Source organism: Ailuropoda melanoleuca, chromosome 6 (assembly GCF_002007445.2).
Source record: "Ailuropoda melanoleuca isolate Jingjing chromosome 6, ASM200744v2, whole genome shotgun sequence".
Taxonomy (NCBI): domain Eukaryota; kingdom Metazoa; phylum Chordata; class Mammalia; order Carnivora; family Ursidae; genus Ailuropoda; species Ailuropoda melanoleuca.
The window spans coordinates 16,401,433-16,420,278 of NC_048223.1; the positions used below are offsets into that span (position 1 = coordinate 16,401,433).

The following is an 18,846-nucleotide window of genomic DNA, read 5'->3' on the forward strand; positions in this document are numbered from 1 at the left end:
CTTTCCTAAGGCCCAGACTACACTTAACTCATGTGACCTCCCTTCCCCTCATTAAATGGGGAAACTTTTTATATCGTAATTTCCTTTCTAATTTTTATTTTTACAGAACGGACATCTGGCTTTTGGTTAGAAGTCTCCATGGCAGGAGTGGTACTTGGTGGGATGAGCATCTTTCTGAAGAAAATGTCGCATTTGTTAAGCAGTTGGTCTCTGATGAAAATAAAGCCCAGTTAGCAAGTAAGCTGTGTCCTTTGAAAGATGAACCGTGGCCTCTACATCCATGGGAACCAGGTAGTTATTTTATATTTGATGGTTTCTCATTTCCTGGTTACTGTGTGGCCGGAACATTCAAAATCATGGTGACTGATGAATTTATCATCTCTTGAATTTACTTTTCATGTCTTAAGAGTGTCTGTTTCATTGTGATATGGTTTGCAAGATTATTTCCAGCATGCTGGTCTACTATTAGTGAATGTCTGATGGCAACCAAGACTTCCTCAAGAAGCTGTTTTGTAAAAGTTAAAAACAGAGCTACCCTATGACCCAGCAATTGCACTACTGGGTATTTACCCCAAAGAGGCAGACGTAGTGAAGAGAAGGGCCATATGTACCCCAATGTTCATAGCAGCATTGTCCACAATAGCTAAATCGTGGAAGGAGCTGAGATGCCCTTCAACAGATGACTGGATTAAGAAGATGTGGTCCATATATACAATGGAATGTTAGCCACCAGAAAGAACGATTACACAACATTTGCAGCAACATGGACGGGACTGGAGGAGATTATGCTAAGTGAAATAAGTCAAACAGAGAAAGACAGTTATCCTATGGTTTCACTCATTTATGGAACATAAGAAATAGCAGGGAGATCGGTAGGAGAAGGAAGGGAAGAATGAAGGGGGGGTAACAGAAGGAGGAATGAACCACGAGAGACTATGGACTCTGGGAAACAAACTGAGGGCTTCAGAGGGGAGGGTGGTGGGGGAATGGGATAGGCTGGTGATGGGTAGTAAGGAGGGCATGTATTGCATGAAGCGCTGGGTATTATGCGCAAACAGTGAATCATGGAACATTACATCAAAAACTAAGGATGTACTATACGGTGACTAACATAACATAATAAAAAATTTAAAAAAACACACACAATAAATAAAAGAAGCATTGCTTAAAAAAAAAGCTGTTTTGTAGGCTGAAGGAAAATCATTCTGTATATGTTTTCTTATTTCCTTCAGATAAAAAAATATCTAAAATAAATCGGGAAAAAAGCTGGAGGAGTATGATCTAAACTACACTTGTCACACAGATGTTTTCAGTTGGAATGCTCTAGCACTCCAGGTTTGCCAAGCATAATTCCAGAATCAACTCTTTGTGCTTAGTAGTCTACTAAACACATGTGTAGCCAGACCAAGAATAAAGGCCTGTCCTGGTGAGAGTGTGGTCTCCGGTTGGGGTTTATTGTCACAGTTGAATTGTATAGTGATCAGAAGCTCTAGGGACACCTGGGTGGCTCAATTAGTTGAGCATCTGCCTTCAGTTCAGGTCATGATCCCGGGGTCCTGGGATCGAGTCCCACATAGGGCTCCTTGTTTGGCAGGGGGCAGGGAGCCTGCTTTTCCCTCTGCCTGCCATTCCCCCTGCCTACAGCTCCCCCGCTTGTGTATGTGTGCGCTCTCTCTCTCTGACAAATAAATAAATCTTAAAAAAAAAAAGTTCTTAGTGGAGCAACTTTACTAACGTAGGCAAGAAATCTAAGTGGCATGGTGGAGGCTGAAATATTTTAGCAACATGACCATTTGTGTCATCCCTTAACACCAGCTAAGTTCTTAGAATTTGAGTAGATGTTTTCTAATTAATGAGGTTAGATAAGAATTGATACTAGAAAAGCAAAGTGTAATGATGGATTTATCGTGTCCTCTATTAATACCATTATTTTAAAACCAGAATATATCAGTTTACCTATTTTCTTTATTTTGTACAGTTCTCATATATTTATTCATTATACAGAGATTTACTGAGTAACAGTATGTTACCTAGCCATGGTTGAAGTCTCTCACATCTCTAAGGAACAGTAGTGTTTTACTCTATGAATATATTAGCATGTTTCTTAACTGTCTGTTGCTCATATTAAAACCATGGTGTAGGGGCGCCTGGCTGGCTCAGTCATTAAGCGTCTGCCTTCGGCTCAGAGCGTGATCCCAGGGTCCTGGGATCGAAGCCCGCATCGAGCTCCCTTCTCCTCTGGGAGCCTGCTTCTTCCTTTCCCACTCCCCCTGCTTGTGTTCCCTCTCTTGCTGGCTATCTCTCTCTCTGTCAAATAAATAAATAAAATCTTTAAAAAAAATGCTAAAAATAATAAAACCACGGGGTAGGAAATACTGTTGCTTCATGTTGGCGAATGTTGAAGAAGTTTGTAATAACACTGATTTGTTTTTAATTACCAGGTTCCTCTAGAGTAGGCCTTATTGCACTGAAGCTGGGTATGATGCCTTTATGGACCAAAGATGGTCGAAAGCACGTGGTTACATTACTTCAGGTAAGAAAAAAACAGAGGATGTAACAGAGCTGTATGTGTGCCAAGATCTATTTGTGCAAACCTGAACGGACAGTATTTGTATCCTGAAACACGTGACTGTGTGATAAAGAATGGGCTAACGTCAAGCATAAATGCTATTAAAGAACTTTAGTTCTGTTGCAGTGAATGTTTCACTCTTGTCTGAGTGGTGGCCTTCTTGATACTGGCATAAGGATAACTACGGCCATGAATAAAAAAAAGATCGTAACCTCGCTTCTCACAGGTGTACCAGTTGAATTCATAATTGGAAAAAAATCTCAGTCTCATCTTATTTTCATTCTTTCAACTCGAAGTTAAAATTTTGATCTCTTTGTTAACTTAGAATGTAACATTTCTTGTCTGGGGAAGCAGCATTTTGTTCTCTGAGATAAGACAAACTCTAATGGTTAAGAATGTGGTCCCTGAGACCAGAATATCTGACTTCAGATCTTGTTTCTACCACTTCCTAGCTGTGTTCCTTGGAACACTCTGCCTCCTCTGCAAAAGATAGTTGTGTTTGGTAAAAGAAATAATTGTTACCTACCTCAAAGGTTTTTGTGAGGGCTGCACAGGGTAATAAATGTCAAGCACTTAGAACAGTGTTAAATGCCCAGTATACATTGCCTGCTGTTGTTTTTATGGTGATTATTAGAAAAAGATTACTGAGAGAGTTAGGAGACCATCATTCCCCAAATCAGTTTGGACACCTGAGTTCATCTTTGGGGCCTAGTCTTAGACAAGTGATTAGACAGATGTTGGTGATTAAAATGAGAGCTCATGCATAGGCCCAGGGGGCTACAGGCCTTAGGACATTTTTATTGACTCCGAATGATCAAAGGGAAGATTATAGTTTCTAAAACTCTGAGGAACTAAAGGAGCTTTCAGGAATGACTGGTGGAATTGTAGATGGGTACAACCACTTCAGAAAACAATTTAGCATAATTATGTGGTAAAGTTGAGATATGTGAATCTTGCAGTCTAGCAGTTCCACTCCTGAGTGTTAATAGAAAACTTGAACTTTATTACTTTACAACAATGTTTGTAGCAGTATTGTTCTTAATAGTCCAAAACTGGAAATAACCCAAATGTCCAATAGCAGAATGGACAAATAAGTCGTGGTATTCATGTAAGGGAATGCTGTATAGCAATGAAAATGAACAGGAGCGAGTTACACACAACAATATGGATGAAACTTAGAAATATAAACAAGTGAAAGAAGCAAGACATAGGAAAGTACATACAATATGATTCTGTTTATACAAAGGCTAAAGCAGGCAACAATAAACTACATGCTTTCAAAGGTAGCAATTGTAAGGAAAAGTAAGTAAATGATTACCGTGTGTTAGAAATAGTCTTAATTTCTAGGGCAGTGCTTCTCAGACTTCAGTGAGCCTTAATCACCTAAAAGGTTATAAAACAAGGAGATTCTGATTCAGTTGGTCTGGGCTGGGGTGTGAGGATCAGCTTTTCACCAGGTTCTCAGTTGATGTTGATGCTGCTTGTTTGAGGACCACACTTCGAGAACCACTGCTCTAGGGGTAACAGCAACAAAAAAAAAGTGGGGAGGGAGATTACTAGAAAGACACATAGAGGCTTTGTGGATTCTACTTCTTGACACGGGTGATGGTAAATGTATATTTTCTTCATAAATACTCATTCTGTTGTATATTTATATTTTAGGAGCTTTTCTGTATGTGTTGTCTGTATGCTCTATCTGTACTTGACTTTTTTTTTAAAGGTTACTTCTATATTTTAAGATTGTAGTTGTGTTAGAGAAATGATGAGATAATTAACTTTAGAAAATTCCGAATTATCCTATGGCTTCAGTGTGGCTGGTATGATATGTTAAAATGTATCTTAGCACATGACTTAGTTTTTTTTATATTTGTCTCCTTAGGTACAAGACTGTCACGTTCTAAAATATACTCCAAAGGAAAACCATAACGGAAAAATGGCAGCCCTAACTGTAGGAGGAAAAACTGCATCACGTTTCCATGTAAGGATGTATTTTCATTCTTTAGAAGAGTACATTTCATTAATTTCAGATCTGAATTCTTTAAGTTTTGAGCCTATTCCATAGTCACAAATTTGTGTTTATCCATGAGGTAAATTGTGGCTTTGAGGGAAAGCAGTCTAGTGAAGCCATCAAGCCCAGGATTCTGAGAGAATTTGAGTTTGTTCCAGTACCTCTCCTCAGTATTTGGAACAAATACCTTTACCCTGTAAGCTGAAGTATTTGCCCATCTGCAAAATGGAGATAAAAATACTACTTACCTAAGAGGTTTGTTACCAGGATTAATGAGACTTTTCATATGTACCTAGCATGTCACAGATACTCAATAGATGGTAGCTATTTTGTCATTTATGTTTAGTTTCTTATTTTTTTCTAAGTTCTCTCAATACCTGACACCAGCAACATGGGGGATTAATTTGTATATACTAGAAGGAACTTTGTGTGTGCAATTTTTTAAATCTGAAATCATCACTATAAATATGAGAATATAGTACAATATATCATACAATCAATAAGTCGTTTTTCACTGTTGTGTATATTTCTCTAAGTCTGTTTCACCATCAAAATTGCGATTTTCTTAAAACTCATGTGGAAAACTAAAATGTAGAGTCTCTTCATATTCCACATAAGTTCAAAATCCCACAAGTTTATACCAATTCAAATACTTTCACAAACACTATAATTCCTAAGAAGATGCAAAACATAGTCCTTTCTAGTCACGACCACGAGAAGGAAAAAACTATATTCATCACCTTAAGAACTTTAATAGCACTGGCATCACATACAAACAGCATTGTTTTGGGTTTATAAGCTTCCAGAACTGTCCCATGATGTATACACCCCAGGCACGATTCTCTGCAACGTGAAGAGAATCGATAACATTTCAGGTGTGGGTAGAAAGGGTGACATAACAATCCTAAGACCTGAACATTTTTTAAGTCCCTAGAGCCCACGAGAAGCACCCAGTTTAGGCCCTCTCTAGAAGGAACTTTCAGCGCTTGGGATAGAGCTATCTTCAAACCCGCATTAGGTTTTTAGAAATAAAGCAGTTTTCCCCCAAGTAGCGTACTATTAGAATGCTGAGTATGTAGCTTAAATTTGAAAAAATCTGTGCAGTTAGTATCCTCTATTGGATGACTAAAAGCGAGAATATCCTTCTAGAAATGGTGATGCTTTTCACTAATAGGTAACGAAACATCCTAAGGTTTACTAAAACATACTCCTTATCTCTAAGATCAGCATTTTTTCCGTTGTATATTGTTGATGAAATGAACATGGATGGTAAATAGGATACAGCCCATACTGTACAACTGTCAAAACTAGCATGTATTTATTGTGTGCCTCCTATTTTGTCGTTATAGTTAACTTTGTTGAGCACTTATTACATGCCGGATACATAACCAATAAGCCTGATATTTAATTTCTGAGCATCTGAGGCTAAAGAGGTTAAGGAACTCCTTCGGGGCCACCCACTGGTAAGAGGTGGGGTGATGTTCAGACTTTAGAGCCTTACTTTCTTAATTGTGTCTTGACATTCACCCTCTGGGTACTCATAGGCTAATGGGAAAGATGGACAAATATATCCGCCATCCCTATATAGGATTACACATGCAACAAGCATGGAATGGGGGACAGCCAGTTCTGCTTGGGAAAATCCTAGAAGGTTTCACAGAGAGGAGACCGGAAAATAAAAAGCTTGCAGCAGGAATACCTGTTAACATACCAGGCACATTGCAAAAATCTCATTTCATCCTGGTAACAGACCTTTTAGGTAAGTAGTATTTTTATCCCCATTTTGCAGATGGGCAAATACTGCAGCATAGAGGGTAAAGTCACTTGCTTCAGGTAGCTTCTGGAGAGACACATGGAAGAGAGTATGCGCGCTTGGGAAGAGAAGTGTGACATATGAGATCTTAGTGTGTGAGTGTGGAGCCAGTGGGGGAAGATAGTAAAGGTGCAAAGATGCACCTGTGGGGGCCGAGTGCTGAAGAGTTTAGACTTCATTCTGTAGACTCCCAGGAGCTTCTTGAATTCTGTAATTGGGACAGTGATGTCGTCAAATCGTTAACCTTGGTTAACTAAATGAGAAGAATCTGGATGCAGGGAGAACGTTTAGGAAGGTATTTTAAGCACTGGGGAGAGTTGATAAAAGGCTTTTGAACCACGGTGGTTGCATTGGGCTTGGGGAGGGCAGGGATTTGTACAAGACTGAGTGAGTATGTGGGGAGGGGACACAGGTTTAGAGCGGTTCCTGAGTACCTGGCTCAGTGCAGATGCTATAACCTGGAATAGCAACAAGGAAAGGGAAGTTTTGGAGGAAAGAAGTGTGTGAGGTGTTCACAGAAACTTCAGGTGGAGTTGTTCTATAAATAGTGGGATATACTTACCAGTGAGTTCAAGGTGGTAAATATCATTGGAGTCTGTAGTTTGATAGGATTAGAGGCCATTTAGCCCCGTCTCCTGGTGTTGGAGAAGTTAGCTACTTTTGCATATTATGGTAGTATAGTCTATGTATATTTTAGTCTGCTATTAATTCTTGACAGCTTATTGGCTAATAGTTTTAAATAGTTTCACAGTATGAAAAGCAAAATGAGGTATATATGAAAACTATAAAAAATATCAGATTTTTTCAAATGTTTGAATTTTTTAAATATGTAAATACATGCCAGTCTTCATCTGAATAATTCTTTGATTTGATAGATGTCACTGTTTTCTCATTAATTCTACTTCTGTGTTTTTGTTAGGTTTAGCACCATCATCTTTATTTTCATTACCAGTTTTGTTAAATTCATAACTTTATTGCCTTGATATTTGTAAATCAGACATGATGTTGGGATAATCCATTCTGCTCCAACAGATCTGTAGACATTACTTCCCAGAACTATGAGATAGTGGAAAAACAGGTGGATGTGGGGTCAGAAGAGCTGAGTTCTAATTCTAACTTCTACCATTAGCTCCCTTCACTCCACTTTTTTTTAATATACATTTTCTTACACATAAAAACAGGGAATTGGACTCTTTTAGTTCTAGAAGTCTCCATTCGTTCTCTAATATCTTAGTTCTCAAGAAAAAACAAAAGTTCCCCCCAAAAATGTATTTGGCAGCTCAATTTATTCTATTTTACTTAGTGAGGAAGATGTCCTACAGATTTTATTAATACTAAGAATTAAAATATTTCAGAAATGGGGAGCCTGGGTGGCTCAGTTGGTTAAGCATCTGCCTTTGGCTTAGGTCATGGTCCCAGGGTTCTGAGATGGAGCCCCAAGTCTGGCTCCCTGCTTAGCAGAGAGCCTGCTTCTCCCTCTCCCTCTGCCCCTTTCCCTGCTTGTGTGCGCGCACTCTCTCTCTCTCAAATAAATCTTTTAAAAAATTTCAGAAATAATAGTACTTTCGTACTTGAGACTGTGGTCTACATATTTTAAGCTTTATTCTCTTTAGTGAATATACCGCACAGCAAGGTGATTTGGATGCTGTATTATGTCGTGGTGGATTTCCACCCACTTACCTTACACAAATTTTTTATTTACTTCTCTGGTATGGAAAGTGCTACAGGGGTCTTTCTTGTTCTTAAAGATATACATTTTCTATGGGTGCCTGGGTGGCTTAGTTGGTTTGGCAACCAACTCTTGGTCTCGGCTCAGGTCATAATCTCAGGGTTGTGGGATCAAGCTCTGTCAGGCTCTGCCCTTAGCACAGAGTCTGCTTAAGATTCTCTCTGCCCCTCCCCCCTGCTCATGTGTGCTCTGTCTCTCTAAAATATTTTTAAGAAAAAAGATAATAAATTTTCTAGGTCCAGAGAACATGTATTACAATATTAAGAAAAAGCTTTGCCTTTGAATGACCTTTCTTCAGAATAAGATGTAAAAATTAAGTTTTAGAATTCTTTATAAGTTAAAGAATTTTGGTTCAGAAAGGAAAAAGATTTTCAAAACTAAAAATATGCAAACTTCCTCTTGCGTATTGTAACCCTCAGAGAAAATGCAAGTAGATTAGTTATAGAAGGTTTTAAAAGCAAGTAGACCAATGAATATAAAATATCAAAGAGTTAAGTATCCTAAAATGAATTGATTGAAACAGTTTTATTTATAATAGGGCTAGAACTGTCTTGTTTTGTTTTGTTTTTTTACTCTGTAAAGAATTTAGGCCTCCCAGAAATTAGACTGTTTGCTTTTGCTATTTTTGTAACTTATTATAAATAAAAACATAGGAAGTTAAGTGGCCTTAAAAGTTGATTAAATTAATTTATCTTAGGAGCAGAGAAGCATTTTCATTGTGAGAAGGATAATTGCAGAGAACTTTGAAGAGGGAGGAAGAAAGTGCAGCCTCATAGATGGGATTATCCAAGTGTGACACTGCTGTCAGTCTTTTAAATTGCCTTTTGAAATCATTTATTTGGAAGTTAAAAAAAAAAAACTTCTGTTACACTGCTGCTGCTCTCAATTCAACTTGAGCATTTGGATTTTCTCACGACTGACACCTAATTAGTTTTATGATATTTTGATTTAAAAAAAAATTAAAGTATTCAATTTTAGTGAAATTGGAATATAACCAAGAAGTATGTATTGCCTTTTATGTCTCAGTCTGTAGTTACTTAGGTCAAGATGTTTATCTTACTGCATTTTGTGTTGCTGAAAAAGTAAAAGTTTTTTCTTAGAAGCTTCCTTGCATACTTAGCAACTGATATTAATAAAAGAATATGCTTTTAAAATCATCAGGTAGAATATGTGAATGTCAAAAATAAACTTAAAGTTTGTTCTAAAATGTAATAAATTTAAATCTGATACATCAGGAAAATAATTGCAAGGAGGCACATTTTAAATTGAGAACTTATGTGTTTACTTTTGATGTGAAGGAAGTGTGCATAGTTGAAGATGAAAAGTAGGGGCCTAAGGACATCTGGGCAGCTCAGTTGGTTAAGCATCTGGCTTAGGCTCAGGTCATGATCCTAGGGTCCTGGGATCAAGTCTCGAGTTGGGCTCCTTGCTCTCAGTGGGGAGTCTGCCTCTCCTTCTCTCTCTGCCCCTCACCGTGCTCGTGCTCTCTCTCTTCTCTGACAGATAAATAAAATCTTAAAAAAAAAAGAAAAGAAAAGTAGGGGCTTTGATGAGGGTGGTGTTGAATATCAGTGTTAGATGTCAACATGTGGGAGGCAAAACTATAGGGAATGGCTGGGATGAACTTATGTCATCACTCTTGAGGAAAGGAGGAAAGGATGGCTTCTTGAGGGAACACTGTGAGGTTCAAAACAACCTTTCATGGGCATCCAGAGGGGGGCTTCTCAGCATCTGTTGCATGGTTCCACTGGAGGGGCCCCAGGGACATTCCCAGGGCTTGTGGGCTGATCCAGAAATTAACATTCTATGCTTATAGGCCAGTGCTACCCAATTTCATGTTGACCAAAGGCAGCCTTCTCAGTAAGTTACAAAGTGGTACTAACAGTTTACATTTTAAATTGAAATCATCAAGTAACTAAAGTTTGCTGCATATTCACATATTTTATAATTAAGACTGGCTGTGCAGATACTCCATTGGATTGGGGGCAGTGATACTTGGTTATCAGTACAGGATCAGCATCGTCTTAAGTTGGTTAGGGTCTTTCAATTGCTGCTGTTCTTGCTTTTTTTGACTACAGATTACTCTTGGTTTGGTTTCACAGTAGTTTAGTCTCTTGTAGATTTGTTCATTCTCAGAGTAAGTCGTGGTCTTTATTTTAGGCCTACAATTGTTTAATAACTAGTCTTGAAGATAACATTGTAAACACAGTAATGTTGTGTGCGAAGAACTGATGCAGCAGCAAGGGTGGAAAGGTGTGGTGACTTGGAGAGGCAAACCAGGACTTCACACCCAGGTGGATGTGTGTCCTCTATCTTTTCTGTCTTCACCATTCATTTAGCTCACTTCTGCAGTGTATGACTTGACAATATGCTTAGCTCTAAAGTTGCAGACACAGGTGAATAAAACAGCTCGCCATCCAGGTGCTCCAGCAGGCATGCAAACATTCATGTAAGTTGATAAGTGTAAGGTAATGTGGCCAATAATTGAGATACAGGCAAGGTCTAGAGATAGCATAGACCAAGGAGTAGTGTGCTCTAGCAAGGCTGCCCAGGCAAGAATCTGGGCAGGAAATATTACTGGAGCTGAGACTAGACGTATATTTAACAGATTTTTAATGAGCTTTGGAGATACAGGGGTGGGGAAGAATTACAGGCCAAGAGACTGGCATAGGCAGACATAGGTAAGCATGCATAGAGTACTGTGGTTCCTTGGGGACCTGCAGGTGTTTCTTTTGTGGTGAGAGGGGAAGTTGAGAGGGAAAGAGCATCAGGAAGATAGGTACACCTGTGTTGGTTATAGTTCCTTGAAAGAGGCACTCTTCACATCAGGAAATAGAAAGTGGTACAACTTTTTTGTCAAGTCTTCTAGCAATCTGTATCAAGAGTCTTAAGAACTAAGAAAAGGAAAAAGATCCAGGACATAATTTTAAGGAAATGAGATATTCATAAAGTTTTCTATTCAAAGATATTTTTTTTTATTCAAGGATATTTACAGTGCAGAAAAAAGGGCAGAGGTGGAGGAAAAAGCAGGCAGCAGGACCTACCAGGAGCTGGGGATGTAGCAGCAGCTAAAGTTTCTGTTCTCAAGAATCTCGTATTTTGGTGGGATTGGGGGTGAAACAGGGAGGCCATGGCTTAGAAAATAAACAATGAAAAATGTGTATCACAGCAAATAGAGGTGCTTTGTAGAATAATAAAGTAGGCTGAGGGGATTGCAAGTGACAATGTGGGGCTGTTTTAGATATAGAATAATCAGGAAACGTAAGTTAATATTTCGATGGAGGCCTGAATAAAGTGAGGGAGCAAGTCCTGCAAAAATCTGAAAAGCATTCCAGGCAGGGGGAATAGTATGTGCAAAGGACCTGAGGTTATTGTTTAATGGGTTCTTGGAATGTAAAGAATGCATTGTACCTGAAGCAGAGTGAGCCAGGAGAAGAGTAGTAGTTGAGGTGAGATTGTATAGCACCTTATAAACCATGTTAAGGATTTAGGAGTGATTCTGCATGAGATGGAAGCCATTGTGGAGACAAGATTTAGCTTGAGTTTTAAAAGAATCATGCCAGCCTGTGACTGGAGAATAGACCATGGGGTCAGGAGTGTGGAAGTTTGGAAACCAATTAGGAGGCTATTAATATAATCCAGGCAAAAGATGGTGGTTTGAGGTGCAGGTGAGAAGTAATTGATGTGGGTTTTATTTTTAAATAGAGGCTACAGGAATTGGTGACGTGTGGGACATGGGATATGACAAAGAAAAGAGTCAAAGGTAACCACAAGATTTTAGGTGCAAGCAACAGAAGTATGGAGTTGCCACTTGTTGAGGTTGGGAAAACCAAAGGAAAGCAGGTTTCTGGGGGAAGTTGAGTTCAATTTTAGACGTATCAAACTTGAGTTGCTGTATGACATCAAATTGATACACCGAGTTAGCAGTTGGATGAATGAGTTTGTAGTTCAGAGTAGAATTTGTGATTGAGGTTAGAATGTGGGGTTATTAGCATATGAAAGAGCTGAGAGACTGCAAGTGTCGAGGAGAGAGTGGTCACCTGTGCCAAGCATTGTTGGTAGAGCCAATGAGGTAAGTATTGACCAGTGTATTTGACCACATAGAGATGGTTGGTGACCTTGATAAGCACTTTGCTTTGAGTATTTAGGGGCTGCAGGCATCTGATTAAAGTGGGTTTGAGAGAATGGGAAGATAGAAAGTAGATTCAGCAGAAGTTTATCAGGGAGCATTGTCGTAAGGGGGAACGGAGAGGAGACTGGTCAAGGGAAAATTTTGTTTTAATATGAGTTATTATGACATCTTTGTATACTGATAGGGTAGTGCCAGTAGAAGGGGGGAGATTGGTGATTCAGAAGGCAGTGGGGACAATTTCAGGAGTAAAGCCATTGAATAGGTGGGAGAGGGGTGGGATGAGTACGCAGTGAGGGATTTGACTTCCAATAAGAGCATGGATGGTTCACCTGTCATTGTGATTTCCAGCCCGTTTCACATCAGAATCATAGGGAGTGCTTAAAAAACACACGGACACCTGGATGGCACCTTAGATCAGTGAAGCCGCAGTCTCCAGACAGAAGGCCCTTGGCATTGGCATTTTCTAAAAGTGCCCCATGTGCGTCTCGTGCACTCTGGTGGGGGGTGGGGGAGTGGCAGTAGGTAAGTGCTTGTGCAGGCAGTTTGATTGGATGATAAGACCTTGGGGAAATGCTCCTGTTCTTCTGGTTTTTTAGTGAAATCTGAAGCAACATGGTCAGCTCAAGGAGGGGAGAAGGAGGGAACAGTGCTGGAGGTTTTAAAAGAGGTTGTGAAAAGGGGCTTTGGAGAATGTGAGAAGGATTTAAGTAGGGAAATATAGGTTGGCCAGACTACATTTGGGATTCACTTTGAAGTTTGTGGTCATACATTTGAACGTGACCCAGTATGTTTTCTTCCAGCTGCTTGGAAGCAGGTGCAGAGTAGACAGAGTTGAATTCCCCAGGATTGGGATTCTTGATACTACAGTCTGCAGTCAGAATTCAAATATGAGCACAACTCTTTATTTTCCTACAGAATAAAGGTCTTTCACCATGTAGCGTGTATGAGCTCCACCATGCACCCGGTTGGATCCTGGGTGTAATGGATTATAGATAAAAATCTCACCCCCCCTTAAATAAGAATATGGTGTTCTTTGTTCTTTAGGGGAACAGAGTGCTCTTAATGATTTGTTCTCAGGGTTGTTAAGGACTTGGTTTAGATCTCTGTGCATTGAACTCCACCTTTAGTATAATGGGTTACTTACGTGTGCTGCTTTTCCTCTAGAAATCTACATCTGTATTGGAATTTTACCAAGAACTTGGATTGCCGCCAAAACAGAAAGTTAAAATCTTTCATGTAACAGATAATGCTGTGATTAAGCCAGGTAATCTGAGGTTGGGGAGAGGAGGGAGGCAAAAATACCCAGATATGTGATTTGTTTAATGTTAGGCCTTTCAGTAAAGCTGAATGCACAGTACAAAATGCTAAACATTTATTTTAAAATACAAAGCAGTATCTGATTTAATCACTAGGGACAAACAAGTCTTTTTCTTTTTTGACTGGAAAGAACTGTAGAGAACTCTTTGTTTTCATTAAAGAGGGAGGAGCGTTTTTGTTTTTAACGTACAGAGAATTTCACATTTGGAAAAGCCACTCCAGATAAATACACTAACTTTTATTTTTTTTACTTTTTTATTTTTTAAAATACACTAACCTTTAAAATGTGAAGTTCACTCTGTGTAGTCTGTCATTTTAGTAAGTGAAGAATAGCTATACTCTCACTGAGATAGAAGAATTCTCATGAAACCAGAAAGTGACTGACCAGCACCTCAATGAAAAGATTCTAACTTAAAAATTCTGAGGTATTTTACCTATTCCCTGAAATGTCAAAAAGTACAGTTTGGCAACATGGTTATGTCAGTTTATGTAGTTAACAGCATTTTGACATCTTTGAACTTAAGAAAAGCTTCCTGATCTCTTGAACTTGACTTCTAACAAGTAGATAGAAGGATGTTTTAAGATTTGGTATTTTAGTAACTGAATTTCATGAAGTAAAATAAAATTACAATAAGCCTTATTAATCGGAGTGACAGAGGATCAGCCTTGATAACAGCTAGAATTAAAAGTATTTTTTGAAGTGCAAGTTTTGTAGTTTGAAGCTAAAGTGAATGAAATTAGGATAACAAGTGTAAAATTTAAGTCCCTATTAACTTTTGGCTTGCTCAAACCATGTGGAATTGTTTTGGGGGGTGAAAAGTAGTCAAGTATCAGCAGGTCAAGTCATTCAACCTCTTAGAAATTCAGTCAGCTTTAATCTCCCCTATTTTTTTTAATTCAGGGTTTTTCTTTGCCCATCCATCCAAATGTAGGTTACGTCCTACATTAAAGGATATTATCCTCTGAAATCCATAGTACCTTACTCCATGTTTTAAACAAGCCATAATTAGCATTCAGTTGCATTCTCTATTACATTGATTATGGCTTTTTTTTTTTTTTTTAAGAAAAAAGAAGTCTCTTACTTGATGGTGTTGACGTTGATTCTTCACCTAGATAATAAATTCTTGAGGTCAGGAGACATGTCTTACCTTTTGTATTTCTGACTGTACATATGGTAAGTGCCCTATATATATTTGCAGACTAATTGTCAAATTAAATAGTTCTCACAGTGTTAATTCCAAATTGATACAAACAAAATGTTGTGAAGGGCTTTCACTCACAAAATTCCTCTAAACAACATGTTTTTCCAGTGCATTTTAAGTAAGATTCTATTTACATACAACTAGTTTTGGAAATGTTAGTATATAAAACTGGGGGTATCAATAATGATAATTTTTCAGAATTCAAAATTATCTGGGCACGTGCTTGAATAACTATATTACTGGCACAGTGACTAATCTACCAAAAATATGATATATATGGGCTTTATGTGGATATCATACATACCGTGATGACTGCTTGGTGTACGACGGACCTGGGTTCAAACAATTAAAGTTCCTATTTTGGGATAACTTATCTCTAATGGTTAAAAAAAGATTTGGTCCAGGCACAGCATTTTTTGAGTCATTCTTTTGTTTTTACTTCGTTATATGAAATAGGAAAGGTCTCTTAAGTGAGTATATTATTATTCACCAAAACAACTAAGAATCATCAAACTCGTGTATTTACCAGCAAGAACACTGTGTTTGTCATGTGAATTGCCCATTTCAGCCAGTACCACCTTGGCCTCTGTGAAGGCACAAGCCCATCCGCCACCCATGGTCTCTTAGCCTACTCTAGCACCATGTGCCTCATCCTGGGACATATTGTTCTTCAGCTCATGTACAGTCAGTTAACGAATGTTTGATGAACGGTTTTATCATTTTATTCTTGATGTTTCTAATAATTATAATTGTGAAGAGAATCTTCTACTTTTTTTGAAATCCGATAGGCTTCCTAGGTGTAGTTTATGTCTAGTGAAGTCGTTCTGGGCCGACAAATTTCATATTGGTTGTTTGTTTTCTTTTCATGAAGGTACCCCTCTTTATGCTGCTCATTTTCGCCCAGGACAGTATGTGGATGTCACAGCCAAAACGTAGGTCCACAGAACAGGTTCTTTTCCTTTTGTTTTCCTCATATATTAAAACATTATGGCTCGAGTGAAAGTTTAGTCTTTTAAGTCAGTGAATAAAGATTAAGTAACCATTATTCTCATTTGTAATTCTATAATGTTACTGACTGTACTAGATTTTAAGTTGCACTGAATTAGTTGCATGTGAACATGAAGTTACAGGTTTGAAACTGAGATGTATGCTTCTTGAAATGGGACTACAAGAAAGGTCACATTACTCAGGTTCTTTTGGGTTGGGTCCACTTCTATTTTTAAGGCCAAAGGCTATATACAGTTTGATGGTGAAATATAAACGAACAGTGCTGTGGAGTTCTTTTGAGATTGTGTCATCTAGTAATTGCTGGTTCTTTCCAACTCTAGGAAACAGTTAAATTAGAAACAGTTTATACTGTTTGTGATGGTTGTTTTGCTTCAGGTTCCCCTAGGGTAACTATAAAACATTTTGTTAACGGTGTTAAGAGCCTATCAGAAGCAGGAAGTAGTGTTATACCTTAAGCCTCTGGAAGCGTGGTGTTATCTCTCAGTACTAGACAAATGAGACAGTGACACTTCATTAAAAAAAAAAACTTTTTTTTCCTGAAACAAGGGTTTATTTGGGGAGAAATCAACACTTAATTGTCACAGAAACAGAAATGCTGACTTTGAGTCATATTCAGACTGGGAGAAGCAGCAGTTTTTCAAAATTTGGTTAAGGTTACTTCACTATAGAATGAAGTAACTGAGCCCTTACATATGTTTATATAGAAGTTGCTCAGTATATGTTAGTAGAATCTGCATGACTAGGCTAAACTAAACTACAAATATCAGCTCTTGGCTATTCCTATTTCTTGTTCTGTCAACACAGATGATAATTTTACTTCTCTGTGTGCCTCGATTTCCTCTTTTTTTGTCATTTGACAAGGTCTGCAGCCTGTGTAGTTCTGACAGTGGTCTACATGTGCTCTGGGATAGTCTTAACAATCACAGTGACTGTGCCAAAGAGCTTTTATCCAAGGGAACCAGAGAAGTGCCAGCATTAGTTTCCTTAATGGAGTCAGTTAGATGCACTTTATTTCCACACCATTATTGCCTACTTTGAAATATGAGCCATTGCAAACAGCCCTTACCTTTGATTAGCTGTTTAGAAATGGAGTCAGATAGATTGACAGTACAGTAGGTCCTCTTTTTAGAGAGATTATGGATTTATCCCTTTTTTTTTCTTTTCCTGCCTCCTGATTGTTGCAGACTCATTCCTACTGACTGGGGCCTCTAAAATCACTTGGTAACTTTGTTTGGCCTTCCCTTGTCAAGAACTCAGTAGAGCTTGGAAGTTTTGGTTTGGTTAGTTGGGGAGATGTCTGTTGTGAATCAGATGATTTTACTTTTTAATTTCTGAATTAATTATTACATATAATAAAGTACCTCAGTAATTCCATTAATTTGCACAGAGTTAATAGTGTATGAATTCCATTACGTAGTTTAGAGAATTTATGAGATACTCCGAGAGGTCCTATAAAGTTAGAGACCTTTGTTAGCAGATGCTTTGTGGTGGGATTTGTGACTAGCTTGGATTAGAGCCAAGCTTTTCACATGCCTGTGTTCAGCAAATGCTTTTATTTCATATGCTACTATTGGGTTTCTGGCTTCTTAAAAGTTATTTTTAAAACTTCAACCTTCTTGTGAGTATAAAGTGAAAAGGAAAGTATTTTGGTTTTGTTTTAAGATCATGTTAGAAAACAAGACTGTAAAGCTTTGTGCCAGCCTTGGGACTAGGTAGCTGATAAGAGCTGGGAGAACAACTAGCCCTGGGATTTAAAGGAGTTGCCATTCAACTCTGGAGAAGGGAGGACCTTCCTCTGAGAAGATCCTCACTATTGTGTGGGCTGCAGTACAGTGTTCTGTTAGACTTTCGCCGTGCACCAGTCAGGGGAGAGAGTAGCCCCACACACGTGCTTACTTTACTCTGGTGGGTGTGTCTTTATGTGGTATTAACCTGAGATCAGGTGACTTTGACTTTTTAAAAGATGAATATTTCCAGTGACTCTTGTAGCTAACATGTTGTTATGGCCTCAAGATGCTCGTGTTTGTAAATCTGTAGGACTCTTTGTCCTTCTCATGAGGAGCTGTTTTGAATTCCTTCCCAGGGATTGGATCCTCAGTTCCATCCAGTCCTGCTTGCTGCTGCCTCTTCTCTTTGCCACTGACAGTTTGTGGGGAACACACACACACACACACACACACACACACACACACACACATGCTTGCTTTTCTTTTTCTTTTTTAAATTCTATCTTCTTTTCCTGATGCTTCCCATTTTGGGGGAGTCGAAGTTCTTCACAGCCAGGGAGAATGTTTTCCTTGTTGACCATAAATGGAACCATCATCTTTTGGGAATAGGCTCTGAGTACTCTCAGTCCTTACTGTGGCTCACTTAGAGCCAACGGTTTACTACTTTGTCCTTCATTTCCAATGTCTTGAAATGTCTGAGCCCCATCTTCTTGATTATGAATCCTGCTAGAAAAAATTGTACAGTGACATGGATTTACAGGCAGGAGTAGTGGTTGTCACACTTGAGCAGGTTACTGAGGTTCCCCCCCACTCCCCCTGCAGCGCCACACACACACAGACACACACACACATATGCGTGTGTACGCACAGATCTTATTTTTTTTCTTTCGCAGTAGATTGGGGTAATACCTGAGAATTCGCATTTCTAACAAGTGCCCAGGTGTTGTGGATTCTTTAGCACGGACATGGAGAATAGTCAAGGGCTGTTGGAACCACTTTTCCTTCCTACTCCTTTACCCAGCTTAGAATCCTAATCCCTTCCTTTCCCTAAACCTGTACCCAAATTATACCATAAAAACATCTGTTTTAAAGCAAGCAAATTTAATCAATCCAGTTTCAAGTAACAGTGTCAATAAAAGTAGGCCTATTTAGTACTCGCATTTTAGTTAGCATAAAACTGAAAATTGGTCTCTTTAGTAATCAGTTGGCTTCATCATCATCTTTCCATTTGAAAAGAAAAATCTGAGATTAATCTCTAATTGAAAATCTTCCTTTTTCTCATACTGTAATAATTACATTTGTTAAATCTACACTTACATTTTGAGTATTTGAAGTTTTTTT

The 18,846-nt window shown here is 38.5% G+C and overlaps 1 protein-coding gene across 2 annotated transcripts in view; it reads left to right on the forward strand.

The window, feature by feature from the left end:
* MRPL3 (mitochondrial ribosomal protein L3) overlaps window positions 1-18,846 on the forward strand; it is a 53,903-nt gene that overhangs the window by 1,151 nt on the left and 33,906 nt on the right. For both annotated transcript variants that reach the window (XM_034662004.1, XM_002922653.4), the window contains exons 2-6: window positions 107-291; window positions 2,442-2,533; window positions 4,449-4,547; window positions 13,416-13,515; window positions 15,642-15,702. In XM_034662004.1, the coding sequence (XP_034517895.1) occupies window positions 107-291; window positions 2,442-2,533; window positions 4,449-4,547; window positions 13,416-13,515; window positions 15,642-15,702 (537 nt within the window). The remainder of the gene's footprint in view (window positions 1-106; window positions 292-2,441; window positions 2,534-4,448; window positions 4,548-13,415; window positions 13,516-15,641; window positions 15,703-18,846) is intronic.